We start from the raw sequence: 17,932 nt of genomic DNA on the forward strand, positions 1-17,932 counted from the left end.
TTTTGGCAACGTGTTCCATCTTAGGATATTTACTAATTTCAAAATTGATATGTTTTACAATATTTATATATTTACCCAATCTGCAAGTAATTGAGGAATTGAGGCAGATAGTCAGTAGCAGGTTATTTGCAGTTTGCATTTCATTGAGCTAAACAAAGCTGTGCTTATATTATAAACCACAAAGCTGTGTTTATATTTGCAGTGCATAATTCTGAAATACAGTAGTCTCACCAGGTGTCACACAGTGAAAAATTTGCCAGCATTTCAGCAATTACAGAAATATTTCTACTGTTTATTTCATCTGTTATGAGTTGCCTTAGGCTGAGATGGACATAGAGCTTGTTAGTTCAGGCTAAAGTCTGCCACCTTACCGTTAAGGGGAGGGGAAATGTTGAGACATCACTGTTCTTCAGGACAATGAGAGCAGTTGCATCGTAGGGAGTTGGAATGCTTTTCCATTTTTATTTTTGTGATCCAAAGTACAAGAATTAAAAGATCCAGACATTTCATCCCTACACCTAAGAACTATGTATTTGTATTGGAGATATTTTGAAAAGAGGAAAGACACTGAACCTTCAGTGCTAACTTTAATATGCTGCTAAGACTGCATCTACAGCTGGCAGATGGTAAATAATAACTCTGAATACTTGTGAGATTTTTTTTTTTTCTCAAGTCTTTAATAAACTTTCATTTTAAACAAGGAAGGTCAATTTGCATCCCTTGTTTTATAGGTGAAATTGAGGAAACTGTTTCAAGAGCAAGATAAGCTGAGGACCTACTCATACCTTATGAAAGAATGTTTTTAAAAATTCTTATACTCATTTTTTTTTATATTTATTTTGCTAAGACTAAAGGACAAATAGATTAGTTTCTTCTCCTTCAGAACTCACTGAAAGCAATGGAAACCTTACTCTAATTTCTACACCGTGCTTCAGCTGTGATGTTGGTGTTTAGAAAAGCCTGTTATAGGAATTTTTATAATCATCACTAATTTGCTAATATGCTAAAATGCTAATAATCACCTTGAAAGGTCCTGTTCGTCCAGAGAGAGCAGCCTTAACCAGTCCCAATCACCATGTACATGTTTAAGGGAAATGATGTACTTTTTTTTGATGCAGAGATGTGCTGCAGTCAGATGTGTGGGAGATGATAAGAATCTCCTTTTTTCCACCCCTCTGCCCCCCAGTCAGAGTATTCCTATTGTCACTCTTTGGCTTGAGTGTTCCTGTATGTTTTGAGGTAGGTGTGACTGAACAAATATGGTCTTGATTCTTTTTGTTTCCAACTGTTTCAAGCTACAGAACCTGTTATCTTGTCTTTTTTCCCTTAATGAAGCAGGATCTGTATGGACCCCTGTTGCTTTATTGGCTTGCGTTAGCGCTGATATGAAAAGGCATTATAGTCTCTGAAAGGAATTGACAATCATAAAATAAAGTGTTAGGAAAGTCAGAAAATCACAAACCCATTAGCAACATCTTACTGCTGTACTGGAAGTGTTTACAATAAATGTATTTTAACTGTCTTTGAGGATTAATAAAAAGGCAAAAAAAAAAAAAGGCCTAAGAACACAGTGAGAATGTATTTACAGCAAACATTTCTTGGACTGGTCCGTCAGCTGTCATGGCTATGGCTGTGCAGTTACTGCTGCTGCAGGAACAGGCTTCGATTTGTGAGTATTTTCTTTACTCTGCTTCCTGTCTCCTCTCTTGCATAGATTACACAGGTATGCATGTGTATGCCCTCCTTTGCATAAAACAAAACGAATGCAAAACATGCAACTGTTTGGCTGGGTTCATTGACTAGACCGGAAGAAATGGCAGAGAGCTCGTGGTGTCTCAAAATGGCTGTGCTGGGGCTAGATTTGTTTTTTTCTTTTTATTCTTTTCTCTTGTTTCTTTTCTTTTTCCCCTTGAGGTTTTAAAGGAAACTGTTTTGAGGTTTAAGGTTTCTCTGCAACAAAGAGCTGAATTTTGTGCCTTAGTGACACCAACTTCTTTCTTAGAAAGTGGTGACTTAAGCATGATCTGAAGTGTTTGCTAAATAGGAATACTGGTGGTAGAGGGCCTAGGAAAAGAGCAGGCATTGCTTGTTTTCTTTTCTAGATGAAACTTCCATTATTTATGTCAACTTTTTCACATAATAGAAGACACCTGATGCCACTCTTTTACTTTCCCTTACTTTTCTTAGATGCAAAAGGGACATGGGCATTGCTCTGCTGTGCCTAAGACGTAGGTGCCCTGCCTGCAGGAATGAAAAGTTAAACCAAAGCCTAGCCTGGAGCCACTGCATACCTTGTGTGGTAAGAATACATCATTTATCATTCCCAGTGCTACTGGGGGGTTACTTTGCCCTTCTGGAGGTACCATCAGACTCTTTGGCAGTGCCTTAGCAGATAGGTGCTGTATCTTGGAGTGTTAAAGTTTAGATATTAGTGGTGTAAGTCAATGGTGGTAGGTTCATAAACTGGAAGTGAACAGTACTACAGATGTAGGAAAATCCTATGGGCTGTGTCTTACTTTTTCTCTGCACCTAAATGTGACCTTACTTGGACAGCTGTGTGTAGTGGAGATTTAAAGCTGAAATTAAGCATCTTCTTTTAGGTGCTAAGACCTTTCTTTCAGTTTAACCTCACGGGCTTTTTCTCTATTCACAATAACAGTCTTGGAAGCCTGGACGTGAAGGCTGAAAGTTTAGTACTTTCTCAGTTTAGCATTTAAGGCGGCCCAGGAGAGTGCCTTGAAATCAGACGCGGCAGTCGTAAGCCGAACCAGAACTACATCTGGGGATACAAGAGTCCTGGGGCCAGAACTAGAGACACAGAGGAGGAACAGTTATCTGAAGTTTTAGCTTTCCAAGTGAACACCTCACCTACTGGCCTTATGTAGGGTCCTGATTACTTCTGTGGCTTTTACATTCTTGCTTATACGGTTGCCACCTGCTTGGGAAATTAAAACTCACATCTTGCTGTTCATAGATAGGTTCTCTCATGTCTAATTATGATATTAAACAGCAGCAATTATAACAGCAGAACCACAGGCTTTGTGATTTTGCTTTTGGTTTGAGTCTTTCATTTTTTGATGGCCGCAAGTTCTAACCTTTGTGTTGGATTCAGTGTTACCAGTGGCAGGTGCATTTAGAGCATGCCTGCTAAATTTGGCTTGTATGACTTGCTCTTTTCTCACAAATGTGTGTGTATCCCAAATGGTTTGAAATTTTCTGCTCAATGGAGATTGTGCAGAAAGGGTCACTTCTTAGTGTGCAGATGGAGCTCACCAAAGCAGCTTTTTAGGCATGTTTTTTTCCCATTTTTCAGCCTTTCTTTTTCATCTTTTTGATCAAAACAAAAGTGGAACTTCTCCATCCTTGAACACTGATTGAACATTGATGAATTGCTTACCATTGCACACTAATTTTGCATAGTATATAACAATCAATATAATTGTATAAACAGCTTTTTAAAATGAATATTGAATTTATATATATATTTAACTGATTGCACAGAGGTGTTTTTTTTTCTTTTTAATAATACAGCTTGCATTCTGACTGTTGGGAGCTGACAGATTGATCCTTCACTGAAACTATCCTCCCATATCTCTTTTGCTCCCAGAAAATAACTGCAGATATCCAAGAATAGCAGCAGGGTTTGTACCAGTATTCTTTGTAGAAAGTGATTATTTCTCACATCCCAAGTGATTGACACAAACGTAAAGTAATTGTGCTTAAGGTACCAGAGATTGGTGTCTTGGGTTTTTTCCCCCCTCTCCCCCTCCCTAACAAAGAAAAAAACCTCCTTTTTTGTACAATTTATGAAGCTGCAAAAGATGTTTCTCCTCTTAGCGTGTTTTGCTCCATCAATAGTATCTTTTAAAAGAAGGATTATGTTCTCCTAGCAGAATGCTGCTTTTGGAATACAGCTCTTACTATGCAACTAAAGTGGATACCTATTTAAAGTACTTTTTCAGCTTATTCTGTGTAAAACCCATTAAATAAGAACTGGAGGTAAATAAAAAGCCTAGGAAGTGAACGAAAATATGAAGACTGTCCCTTGCTTGGCAGTAATCACTATAGGTCCCTGAAACTCATGGTATCAGCACATTCAGCAAATTATTTTAATTGGGTTTAGAATACAAGTAACACTTCGTTATTGCGGATTCATAACTGAGGACACTGGTGAATGCAAAAGCATGGTTCTGTAGGCACAGCAAATATTTTGGCAATCTATATGTGATGCTTTCACAGATTATCTGTTGTCTAATTTGTAGTAAATGCTGTTAATACTTTAGGAATAAGACATTCAACACATCTTTAAATTGTGGCTGGTATGTGTGTGACTGCAAAATGTGTACAATTTTAAAATTTATTTATTTTCATTTTTACGTCTTGTCGGTGTCTTTAATGCACTTTGTGTTCCACTCTTTGCGAGGACAATGTATATGCAATTTTTCTCACTCCTTTCTGACCTAAAGGCAATTTTTTTGTTATTGTGAATAGAGAACATATACCAACTTCACAATCGGAGTTCACATGGTCATGAATCTGCTCTACTGGCTCTCACATGTGCTCCTGTTTACATTCTTTGTTCACAGTCTGTCATCCTCTCAAATCTTCCTGTATAGTTAAAAGATTCTGTATTTTGTGCAGTATTATTGTTAGTTCTTGTTGAAATTGATTGTTGTGCTCTGAGTTAATTCAAGCATGCTCTCCCATGCTGGTTTAATTTTCAGGGTGGAGACTGTTTTGAATGCCATGACTGAGGAGGATATGCTTGTGAATTTAAGTACAGAAATTTTGGAGGACGAATCTTTATCCATATTTGTGAAAAACAAGTTATTTAAAAAAAAAGGAAAATCAACATTTTATTGTTGAAAATTAATGTTTCACCCTAAGGCTACTTACTTTGAGACCCGATAACTTCTTACCAGCAGAAGACCAATCTTCTACATTGAGATTTACTATCTTTTGGCATCAGTTCAGTTGTCTACATATAATTGATTCTATTTCAGGTTTTCTTGCACTATTTATGGTAATATTGGAGGGTTTCCTTCAGCAGCATTTGTGACTTGAATAACATCTATCATGTTATTTTTATGAGTAATCCTTTTTCAGAAGGCCTTAGACTGGCCTCTCTGGAAGTTCCCTTTTCTGTACAAAAAAGTGTTGTACACTGTGTTTGAGAAACAGAGTTTTCTGACCTTTTTTAATCTAATAATTTTTAGTTTAAGCTCTAATGTAAAGTCAATGTCTCAATGGTGGGCATGAAATGGTACCTGTAACAGTCTGTTGGTGCTCCAGTAAGGAATTGATAATTTCTTTTAATTGTACCAGAATATGAACTAAAGCTTAAGGAAGTTAAATACCTTGTGAAGAAATTTAGGCACATTGCTTTCCATTGCATAACTTAAGCATTCAGTCTTAAATTATATATCAGCTTTTGACATCATTCTAGAAACATAGGCTGAAATATATGTAGAGAGTGGACTTAATATGCTTCTCCCTTTTGGTATTTGTTGCCAACACTTGTAGTATTTCCTTCTGTTGTTGTTGTAGGGAAAATCTGAATCAGACACCTTATATAAGTTTTATGAGCTTAATTTGAGTCCTGATAATACTGCCTGAAAAATGTGTTGTTGGCTTGGGGTTTGATAGCTAAGCAGTGATTTTGCCTTTGTGTATTAGTAAGGAGAACTCAAAGAGAATCTGTAGCTTAATTGATGTGTAACATTGCTGTATCAACCTGGTGATTGGTTTAATTAGATGATGGGATGCTAGCCCACTTCTGATTTGGTTTCCTGATGTTCTGTCACAGTAGCTGAACTACAGACAGTTCTGTATTGTAGAACCTGGAAAAAAAAAGTGTATTTCTGAAGAAAAGTTTCTGCAGATTATGTAGTGCAGACTGTGGGTCAAGGGTAGAGAGAGCAGCGGACCAGTGATCAGTCTCAAAACTGAATGCATAATAGAAGTTTTCCTCTCAAGCTGTCATCTTTTAGAGAATAAACCCTGGGAAATGAGAATCACAGGAATCACAAAAACTCTTTGTAGTTACAGCTTGAACCTAGTGGAAGAGCCTTTTATACATGGTAGAGCTGATACAGTTTCTATCAGAACTATTGCTTTTCGGTCATCCCCAGAGATTTTCCCCAGACTCTTATAGACGTTCCAGACTGCCCCACAGCTATGTTCATCTTCCCTTCAAGCTGACACGATGTTGACTGGGCTTTCTGAAGAAGCTTGGTGTTGAGTGCCTTCTCTCTATCTCCTGGAAGGCCCTGCAGAACATAACCTCTGTATTGTTGTCTTCTGGCAGTTTTTTAGTTGCATGGGTTATGCAAATAAAGACAGAAACTTCAGGTTACTGCATTTTCCTTCAGTTCTTAACATTATTAAAAGCCATCAGGGAGGAAGAGGAGGAGGCCAGTTTCTGTTTTAGTTGTTGAGTTGAACAGAACTCTGGCATTCTTCCGAGATGCTTATTTCTAAAAGTTACGTTTAGTCTATATTGAGAATGAACAGGAGGATTTCCTTCTCCCTATGCAGATCTTTGTAGCAAACTCTTCTTCTGCTTCACCTCGATTTCTCTCTGAAGCTGGCAGAACAGACTGCTCAGAAATACCGTAGAGGGAATCTGAACTGTTGCAGTGCGTCTGTTTTTCATGGTGTTAGATTGCAAGGCTTTGAGATCAGTTAAGCATCAGAGGACAAGTCAAAGGGACAGTTGTCTTTGTTCAGAAAGTGTCGAGTTGTGTTAAGCACCGTGGCGTATCCTGTTATGATACTACTAAAGAGAAAGTTTCCATAGGGACTAAAAATTTTCTGGTTTGTGTTTGGGGAATGTCTTCTTTCTTTATCAAATACTTGTGAAAATAAATAAAAAAACTTTGATTAAAATGCCATGTGTCATTGTACTATTCCTAAATTATCTGTTTTCTTACCTTGTGAAGCTAGTTACTTGTTCCCAATGTCCATGTACGTTTAAGCAGAATCTTTTAGTAATTTTTCAAGGAAGTATTTTAAAATACATGTTTGTTGTTTTTTTTAAAATATGTGCTTTTTATTTTCAAGAAATGTTTTATCTTATTTATAAATACATGTGAGCAGTTATATAAATCTTCATTTAAGAACATAATTTCTTACCTTTAGTTTGTTCACCTGTTTGGCACTATTAAATCATTTATATGCACATGAAGCAGTTAGGAGGACAGATCTGGCAGAAACAGACCTTAAGCTGCCTGCAGCATAGCTCTTGATGTATTTCTGTTCCGAGTTTGGCTGGCTGCTGCCAAGTTTGCACCTGCATAATGCTTGATTGAAACTCTGTGTGTATTCCTCTTAATAAGAACAAGTAAATAATGTTTTCTGTTATTTACTAAACAACGAAACAACAGTATTATTTCAAAGTCACAAGTAGCAATTTCTCTTCTGTGCTAGTATTCCATCATTTCTGCCTCATGCACTGAGGATACTCAGGCTTCATTCCTCAGTAGACATGTCATCTCTCTCTATGCTTTACCTTGGGTTTAACTTGCTATTTGGAACCCTTACTCAAAATGCAGTATCTGGTGTTTTGATTATGGATTGTCATGTAAACAGAATGATTGATTAAAGTAATTTACATAGAAGAATTCATGGTGTTTCTGAGCAAGGGAAAATACACAGAAGCACATGGCACTTAATTACATTGCTTAACAATAAATGTCAAGTTGAACCTTTTTTAAAAAAGATGAATGCTATACTTAAGGAAAATGCAATTACATTTCTATGGCTTGAAATGTTTTACATACTATATACATTAGAGGGGCAAAGATATTAACAGCTCTGTACATTCAAAGGTGCTGACAGATTTCAGATGCTCCAAGGCAGGGTTTTGTAGGTGCTGTCCACCTATTGCTTGCAAAGCAAACTCATTTGCTGTAATGTGCTGTTAATCTGAGCTCATTTACCACATTTGCATACAGACACACTTCTTGGAACTGATTGAGAACGTGAGGACTAGTGGTTCTGATTTGGTAAATTTGTTGTATGTAAACAGGATTTGCATTCAAATTAATGTTTTATATCACAGCCTGATTATGCTTTCCATTTTACTGATGTTGAATAAATGGCTATAGTAGATTTCAAAAAGCCAGTCCTCTGGTTTTATGTTCCGGTTCTAAGTTTAATTTAAAATATCTTTCCCCTGGTTTTTTCTCATATGCTGAAATTAGTAACAGACCCGGAATTTCACTTCCCATTAAATGAAATGTACACTTCTATAACAAATTATCCAAATTACATTAAATAATTTGTTTAATAGAAGATTTTCATACTGCTCTATTTCTATGGGAGGGTAATGGAGGAGCAACTGAACTCTGTCACAGTGTTCCTCATCTTCTCCTTGCAGAGTAGAAGCGAATAAGAGGAAATGCAGAATTCCCAACCTAAGTAAATCCATATGTCCAAAGGATACTGCTCAGTAGTGGGCATAAACACTAGCTCAGTTCTTTCCAGAAATTGGCTGTATTGTTGTAATGCAGCTCTCCCTTCTTGCCCTGAATTACAAATGAAAAAGAAGAAAATGAAATTGCGAGGATAACTACTTGACTACATCCAAAATAAAAAGCAAGGTTAGTTTTAATGAGGAATGGTTTTCTAGTCTAGTGTGCTGACTTTCACCAGCTCCACAGCAGTGGCATGACTCAGAGAGGTTGGTAGAGGGTAGTTCTCTCATATACTCAATACTTGTGCACTTTGGCATCTTTACTGGGGCCTTTTCTGAACTTGTGTGATGAAAGCCTGTCATCTTCTTACTCTGCACAATGTCAAGACATCCTCTTCACTGCTGCTGGGGGAGTGGTGTAGCTTCTCCATTTTTCTGTGCTGAAATTTATAAGTATTACAATATCTATCATTTGATAGACAGTTCATTTCTTTTTTTCAATCCATGAATTTAAAGAAAATATGTGAATTAAGATGTTTGCAGTACCATAAATTAAATAAAGTATTATAATTTAATTGCACTATGTGTTAACAGAGTATTTTTCCTGTTGCCTAGCAATGAGATTTGTCATGAGATTCACCATGTGCTGAAGATTCCATTATTAACATCTGTTTCCAAAGGTTTATAACTTTATTAAAAATCACTACTCGTAGGACAGTCCAGAAAGCACATGCTGGATGTTATGGGGTCACTTATTAGGGAAGCTGGAGGCAGAAAGCTCTGGGGTCCTCTGATTTCTTTACCCTTTCTCCTGTTCTACTGTGTGTGGTAAACTCATAACTTTTTGAGCAGTAATTTGTGTTCCAAAAAAAAAAAAAAAGGTTTTGAGCACTGGTGTTTGAGGTCATCTGCATTAGTGTTGCACAAAGTAGCAGAATAGGTCTAGGTATTTTCTTTGGGAAACTGTAATGCTTGGTATTTTTGGAGGATCACATGGAACCTTATGAGAAAACTAATGCTTGAAGAGGTTGGAGGAGCAAAACCTCTATTAAGAGTGAAAAAAAAATGGCTCTAGGCCAAGCCCAGAAAGTCACTTTGTTTAATGAGAGGAGCTAGCTTGAAGTTAGGACCAGTAAGTATATGCAGAACCAGACAGCTTTTAGCTTGGGGGAAAAAAACAGTGTGGTTATTTTTCATTCCAGTTACCTTTGATAAAGAATGGGATTTGGATTGTCTTCTACTACTCTATGAGGCAGTGCTGTACCTAAAAGGACTTGAATTTGAGCTCATGGAGAAAAGGGATGAAAAATAATCAACATCCAAGTTTTTTTTCCAAGCATATATCTGAGAACCAAGTGTTTTTGGCAGACAAAGTTATTAGAAACTGTGTCAGAATAATAGCAGTGCTCTGCCACTCATAGTTGTGTTTCCAGACTGCATCTTGCTGCAAGGCAGAAAACAAAAATCCAGTTTGCTCATAGTACTCTATAGAAGCATTTAAGGAAGGAGTGTATGATTACTGTACTTGTAAATTTGGACTTAACAAAAGATGCCAGGACCAGCCTTCATGAAGACATAGGGAAGGAAAGTACTTTGATTTAGTCCTTTTTCAAAGCTAAAACTGTCTATACCTACCTAGTCTTTCAAAATAGTTGTGGTTATTGTGAAAGATCCTGGTTTGCATATTGAGATTTATGAAGTTTACTTATAGAAGGTCTGTGTGTTTAGTTGTGAATCTTCAGGGAATGTGGATTTACTCATGTTGTAAACACTACTTTTTAACATCTATATAATTGTTTATTTTTAATTAGGAAACATAGAAATTTGAAGTTCATGCCTTCAGGTGAGCAAAGTAATTTTTACTGGAAAAGGAGGCATTCATAAGTGCTGGCATTTATCTGGCATTATAAGCATGCAAGATTAGTTAAGAAAAAGTAAAAGACTTTTGTTTAGATGAACTGGATTCTCTATCCCATGATTGTTTCAGTATGTGTATTTTTGCACATATACATAATCTTTCTTTAGGGTTATGTAGTCCCAAAATAATTATGAATGCTAATTGCTTTTAGAAATCTGCCAGGCATATGTAATTTTTGTTGACAAAATATAGATAATATAAATGACCTAGATCAGTATTAAATGGGAAAAAGTAAAGTGCAGTAATCGCCATGGTTGACATAAGTGGCATTTCCTTTTTAGTGTGACTATCTTAGACACCATTTAGTGTTCCTGAAGCCTTTGTATAGAAAATGAGGAAAGGGAGGTGTGCCTGAGACTCCCTAATTTAGACATTTAAAGTTAGAATTTGCAACTATCCTTCCCCATCCCCCTTTTCTTATAAGTGCTCTGAAATCTTCCATCTTCATTAGTCTGCCTTGAAAAATTCCATTTCTCACTGGAGTGCACACTGGGATTTCACATCGCATGTGCTTCCCTAGAAGATCATCCATCATACAAGAACTGAATGAAAAGGAATGAGTGTTGCCCCGACAGGGTCTAATACTCCATGATAATAACTAGGGGACTGGCGAAATGTTGATGGTTTTTTTGCTGTTGAAATAACACTTGAGGGAACATGTAAAACACAGTGCTCTAGTTTGGCACGTTCCTGTTTGATCCTGTGCTGAAAGGGTGCCTAAGAGGGCATTGGAGTACTATTTTTTTGAGGTGTCCTGGGTTCACTTTTTGTACGTTAGAGGAAACAAGGACTGCACTAAAACACAAAATACCTTAAATAAAAGCACTTAAATCTTCATATACATTTTTATTGTTGTCTTCTAGGTTGACTGGGGTCAACTGGATTATTTAGTAATTGACATGCCACCTGGGACTGGAGATGTACAGCTCTCAGTATCACAGAATATTCCAGTTGCAGGTATGTGTGTTGCTTGACTGTTTCAGAGATTTGAAGGTAGTTAAGTTTGGTAGTGTAACCTAAAGAGACCATGTAGAAAAAAACTCCACGCCAATTTAGTATATAGGATAAAAAGAGCAGGCCATTTAATCAGGCCAAGGGAATACACATGACACGTGCACACTCAGGCAGTGGTTCCATGACTTTATAATAAGGTCCATCCAATCCCAGATTTATCCCTCCCCTGGTTCTACCCAGTTCTGCCCCTGACACACCCCTTCGGGAACTGGGTCTGGGCTCTTTGGAATCTTCCTCATCTTCATCTTCTTCCCAGCATGTACAGTCCTTGGAGCTCCTCCAAAGTTCTGGGCTTGAAGGTTGCTTTTATCTGTCGTGGTATCTTGTTGTTCAGGCCTAGGGTATGATGTTCTTAAACAGAGGTGGTTTTCTACAATTCTACCTTGAAAAGAAGACTAAACACGCTAAAGGAATTTAGAGGGGTTTGATATGAAATGGGGTAGTAGGGTTGGGTAAATGTAAACTACTGTGCTAAAGGGTGGAATATTATACAGCTACATTAAAATCTACATTTACTACACAACTACTTCTGAAATCTACAAAAAGCTAAAGAAAATCATAAAAGCTCTGAGGCATCAGTAGCTTTAGAAAAATCTTATTTTAAAATATCAGTCAGAAATTCTTTTAATTTTTTTCTAGCATGCTAAAAAATTGCTTTGTCTGTTGTATGGTGATGGAAATGTTATCAATGATTTTAACACTTTAGCATTATGGTTGCGTTACTTCCTTTTAAGCTAAGTTTTGAAAAGATTGAGAAGTCAAGTATAGCTCTTGAAGGAAAAACAATCATGCCAAAACCTGGTAAGTTTTGTAGTAGAAAATTTTCTTTGTCTGTACCTACTACACAGTAAAGCTAATACAACAAAATAGTTTGTCTTTATGATTGCTTTTCAGTTAGAAGCTGTAAATTCACAACATTTATTCAGATAAACTGTTTGGCACTGTAATACACTAATGCATTGTTTTTCCTCTTGCGTTATGAATTTGACTTTTTGGAGGGGATTTAAACTTCAACAAATCAAACTTGCCATATGTAGGCTGCCCTCTAATCTCATTGGTTTCAGCAGGACTTAGAAATACTGCTTCTGACAGAATGCTTGAGCATCTCACGAGGTCTGATAGACTGTAATGGTTTATTACCTGTCTGACATACTTCAACAGAAGCATTTGTCAATAGCAAACATAAACAATGTTAGGAGCTCAGTGGTAGAAGAGAGAGAGAGCAATCCTTACAGTCTCAGGAACAATTTAATAGTTACTGTGGCTCTTAACTAGGAGGGGAATCCATGGGATCTCCATTCTGGCCAGTTGTCCAGATTATAATTAGACAAATCCCTAGCTGACCCTATCTAGTGTTGCCATTAGAAGAACTCCAGAGACCTTTCCCAACCAAAAATTCTGTTAATCTGAGTTAAAAAGGCATCAATAGGACCGCTTGCTCCAGTTTTAATGGTATCAGACAAGTATGTCAATACAAACCTAAAACGTAAGCATCTATTGCTGCTCTCATTCATTCCTGAGTGCAGACTGGCACAGGCCCTGTTTCCCTCCAGCACTCATTTATCTCTTTACTGTGGTGTCAGTAACACACTGAAGTGAAGCCACTAAACATTAAATTGGTAAAACTGTTTCACTTGCATGTAGAACTCTTATCAGAATGTCTGTAAGTTCAATTAATAAAGAATTACGTATCTCTAAAGCTTCATAGGATAGGTTTAAAGAGTTAGCTAGAGCTATAGGTAAAAGACAGGGCCATCCATAAAGGGACTAGAGCTAATGGGTTTTGGGACATACATCCAGCTTTCAGAGCAAAACCATTAACGGGACATTGATGTCTGCAGAATTGAAAGGAGTCCTTTATCAGTCAGGCAGTACCCTGTAGCTTTTTCCTTAACACAGGCATGTCTCAGCTTCAGTCAGTCAAACATCATAACCACAGTTACTCATAAATCTAGAAGACAGATTTTTTGACAAGTAGTTAAATTTAGCACCAAGGCTGTGTGGTGGTATCTCATGATCTTCCATGATGTCAAGTTCAGAAAAATGTAAATCTTTGGACAGCTAAAACTCAAATGTTCAGACACATGCTAATTCAACTGTAACATTATTGCCCTGAAATGGTTAATAATCATGGGAGGTTCTCTCTGCTGCCTGTGATTGTGTTGAGTGGTAGAAGGGAGCGTATCAACACAGTTGTGATGAAGAATTTAATGAATTTTTCCCAGAAGAAGTAGAAGAGGAGACTTCTAGTGCCTCAGCTTATCTGTGACCTGGAGCATATGATAGAAAGCAAACTATGATTCATACCCATTTTCTTAAATACAGTGCTTAGTAGGTTGCATGTGTGAGTAGAAAGCAGGAAGGCTTTTTACTCCTGGTGTTTTAAGCAATGAGATGAGGCATGCCAGTGGTACAGAAGATTTTGGTGAGGTAGAATTTCATCAAATCATGTAAAATTATGAAATTGAAGAGTTGTGGATTTATCTTTGGCAATTATGTTGTTTGTTTTTTTTTAAAGTATGGTAGGTACTGATAATTTCTGTATACTACAGTGCACTTAAATGTCCTGATTTAACACTTCTATCCTCTGGGACAGAAAGGTGATGGAAATTGCTTTAATCATGGACTTCTTCTGAATTTTGCTGATGTCTGATTTTGGAAGGTCATAAGATCTTTCTGACTGATACACTACATCAGTAAATGGAAACTTTAATTTTTTTTTCATAACACATCTTCATAGAATGCAATAGATACTAACAAGAGCAAAACAATTTCTTAAAATGCTGAATTTTTTTGCTAAGTACAGCAATGTCCACATTCTCGTGTAGGTGTAACAAAGTGAAGAATTAAGAGTAAATAATTTTTATGCTGTATTTTCTTTAGTTGTCCACATGATTGTCAGAAAACTTTTGGTATTCATACCTGTTAAATCAGGTTTTGAGGCAAGTCAAAGTAGACAAGATGTTGATTTAAAAAAGGGAAAACAGGTTTAAAGCAACTACAAGCAATTCAGATTTTCTTGCTGTGCCATAAAGGGGGATATATTCTTGCCCATGTCTCTCTTTAAACTCTTCACTAGAGCTTCCTGGCATAGTTTTTAGCCTTTTTTAAAATTTATTTGGACAAGTATGGGCTTTTAAAACTTCCTAACTGAAGATAGCATTTTGATTTGAGTTCTGAAACGGCTTCACATTGTTTCTGAAGTTGTTCAGTTCAGCTATTTACTTTGTCAGTCCTAACTTTATAAAATTAGGAGTGATTGTATCACTTTACGTTTGTCTTTCCCATTAGTTTTTTGCAGTTTTAAAAAAAAATGAATTTATTCTGCTTTTGATGAAGACAAATACATCAGACAAGGAGTGATAAGATTTGTAATTCCGTGTGTTCTTACTGATTCAATGAATTTGTGATTTATGAAGAATTTTCTCTGTTGTTTATTATGGCAATTTTTCACCCTTACTGGAGGGCTTCTTTTTGTGTATTACAGCTTGAACTGTGCTTTCTTCTTTTGCTCTTGTTACTTGGTTTCTGTCTCTTTGACAGTCCCTAGCGTTGTTTAGCATGTTTTTATTTTCTTCAACCTTGTTCCTTCCAAGGGTATGGAAGACAGTGTTACAGATCTTGATGATCATCATATCTTTGTAGCAGTCCACAGAATTCTTCTGGCTTGGGGACTCCATTTGCAATTCATATTTTCTAAGCGCTGTGTTGTCTTTTACTTTGTTACAGAAAATAATTTGGTGTTGTGCCATTCTGTTCCCTCTCCAGTTTTCTTCTTCTTTCTTTCTTTATGCTTTGAAGATGCCTTGGACAGTCATGGTATTAGTGGAATAATTTCTCTGTTTTTCCTCAGAGGCAACATGTATATCTTAGTTAAGTAAATTTAGAAGGGCATTATCTAATTTGCATGAAAGTTGTTCTTTGATTTGCATGCATGCATATGTGAGATACAGTATTTGCATTATGGTTTCTTCATTATTTATCTGTACTTCCTAGGGATAGGCAGTGTAGAATATTTTTATTTTTCGTCTGAATAAATTTACAAAACCTGCACTCATATTTTTGCCAGCCACTTACAGATTTTTCTGTGAGTAATGAGTATGAGAAAAAGTACTGCTAAAGAGGTTTTGTTTGAGGTGGGTTTGCCCAGTTGGGGCATGAAAAACTGTAGCATCACAGCACCTGACAATAGGAGAAACTCAAAAAGAGACTAGAGCAATACCTAACTGGTAAAAGCAACACAACAAGATATGTCTTATAATTCCAGTTATCATTAAAGAGAATATCAGCCTCATACAACTTTGACTGGCGTGACAGTTTTGTGTGGGTACTTTTCCTTCTTTAAAAGAAGGTAAAAATGGAAACTGCTGTGATTTTTGCTTTTTATTTTATTAACCCTAGTCACCTTACAAGAAAATCCATCTTCCTTAGCATATTATTCTTTAATTATAACTTTGCTCATGTTGCACTTGTTCTTCAACAAACTAGTAGATATGAAATGATATGAGAATGCGAAGATGTGATACATTGTGCAACCACCACTGCTTTCCTCAGGTGCATGTTTGCTTTCCAAATAGAAATCTAGGGTCATTATGGAGAAAAAGGCTTTGTTTATGTCCATTGTTACTTAATTTGCATTTAGTATTACTTTATTGTTATTTCATCTTTTGCATGAACAAAACTCCCAGAAACGGGTTCTTTGTCATGGATGGAACATGCATGCTTGGAAAAGTTAGAAACATCCTTACAAGTTTTCCAGCTTTTCAAACATTTTAAAAACAGGGTTTCAGTGTGTGAACTAATTATGAAGAATAACAGACATCTAAGTGTGTATATTTGTTTGGTTATTTAGATAGAGGAGCCATAAATAAAATTAATATCACTGGAGATGGAGGATTAGCCTCCCTGAAGACTGGAGAGAAGTTTATCATTCTCTCCCTTCAGAGTGCAGGAGCTGTGTGAGGAGCAGCAAGAGCATCTCTGTTCAGGAGGCAGTCTCAGCCCTTTGCAAACGTTTCTGCCTGGAGAAGCTGCATTGTGGGGTCTGACTGTTAAATCAATTAGAGTGTCTACTGCCCTTTCTTTATAAAGTTTAAGGTGGGGTCTGTGTTGGTGAAGTGTGACAGCTTGACAGCTCTAGAGGCTGACATTGTTGCAACTGACAGAACCAATTCCAGGTTAATATTGGAATTGTTTCATTTGCTAAAGTTTGTCATATCACTCTTTTCTTTGGTTATTGAGATGCCATGGCAGTGAAAACCATTAGAAGTCTACACTTGTCCAGAGGGAAAGCTGACTGAGACAACCAAATAATTTCACATCTTACTGAGCAATCTTTTAATAATTACAGTAATGAGTGTTGAACTGAACTGTGTTTATAGAGGGGACCTAAAGGTAAAAGGCTTCAGGCTTTATTTTAGTGCTCCTAATTTTCCCACCTTTGGAATTTTTATTTTCCATACAAAACATATATTATTATAATCTGGCAATAATAAACTCTAAAAAGGTTGTTAATAAGAATAAAAAAGACAATTAGTCAGGATAAGCAAAATGAAAGCAAAGTGAATGCTATTTGATGTTTCTCTCAAGTTCCATAAAAGCAGAAGCACTGCCATTGCTAGTCATAGAGGGATTACTTTGGTCACCTTTCAGATTTAAAATCAACATTCAGAGTTCCTACCTTTTTTTTTTTTGGCCTTATTCTGTAAATGGTGCAATCTTTCTGAATGCCTTTTTCAGGTAAGGCTGAAAGATTTATTAAAGGAGTTTTTGTTACTTCAAATATGAATTTTCAAAGAATTGTAATTAATAGTATTTCTTTTGATGGCAGTGTTTTGATAGATAATTTTAAATAAAATAAAAAACATATTTTTGTCTTTACTGATTAAACATTGGAAGTCTTATTTCTATTCAAGTAAGTACATTGAACAGGAAAGAGCAGAGGGATGCCACCAATTTGAAGACATTTGGCATTTTTAAATTCTTAATGTAATGTGATGCACCAGACTGGTAAACCAAACTATTTACTCATATTTATGTCAGTGTCACATAGACCAGGGTGTAGCCTTGTGCTATTTTATAGCAGTGTGTATGGACTCAGGAGAACCGGATTCTTCCTCAACATGTAATAATGTACAAGAACAGAGAGTTCCAGGTCATGAGTAGAGAGTCTCTTCAGAAATTAGCATTAAAAACTGTAAAATGAGAATTTCAAATCAGCTTTAAAAAAACCCCTGTCGATGTTTTATACAACTGTGTGTGATTTAGCATGAAATTGTAATTTAACTAAAGGTGTCTTTTTAAATCATCTGAAATTGCAAGCTGATTAGGTATGGTGCTGTTCTCTTGTCTTTGCCAAAGAGAAATGATCAAAAAAAGCCCAGTGCTGCAGTACAAGTTGTGTGCAGCATACGGTTTAAGATTAGAGCTGTATCTGTCTTCTGTCATTGCTCTTTGTGTGTTTGTTTGCCCCTTGTTGCATATCTCTTACTTTGATGGAAACCACAGTTGCAAGGCATCTGATCTTCTTCCCTTTCAGTTTAACAGTAATATACAATGTTTTTCTCCATTTCTGAGCTTGCTTT

The 17,932-nt window shown here is 36.5% G+C and overlaps 1 protein-coding gene across 1 annotated transcript in view; it reads left to right on the top strand.

Annotated features, from left to right (window-relative positions):
* The window catches only part of NUBPL (nucleotide binding protein like), an 84,210-nt gene that overhangs the window by 38,084 nt on the left and 28,194 nt on the right, over positions 1–17,932 (top strand). Inside the window, exon 7 of the mRNA XM_027878798.1 lies at positions 11,198–11,291. Within this exon, the coding sequence (XP_027734599.1) occupies positions 11,198–11,291 (94 nt within the window). The remainder of the gene's footprint in view (positions 1–11,197; positions 11,292–17,932) is intronic.

The sequence above is a fragment of the Empidonax traillii genome, unplaced genomic scaffold (assembly GCF_003031625.1).
Source record: "Empidonax traillii isolate 1590-97213 ecotype Southwest subspecies unplaced genomic scaffold, ASM303162v1 scaffold45:size3623477, whole genome shotgun sequence".
Classification (NCBI taxonomy): domain Eukaryota; kingdom Metazoa; phylum Chordata; class Aves; order Passeriformes; family Tyrannidae; genus Empidonax; species Empidonax traillii.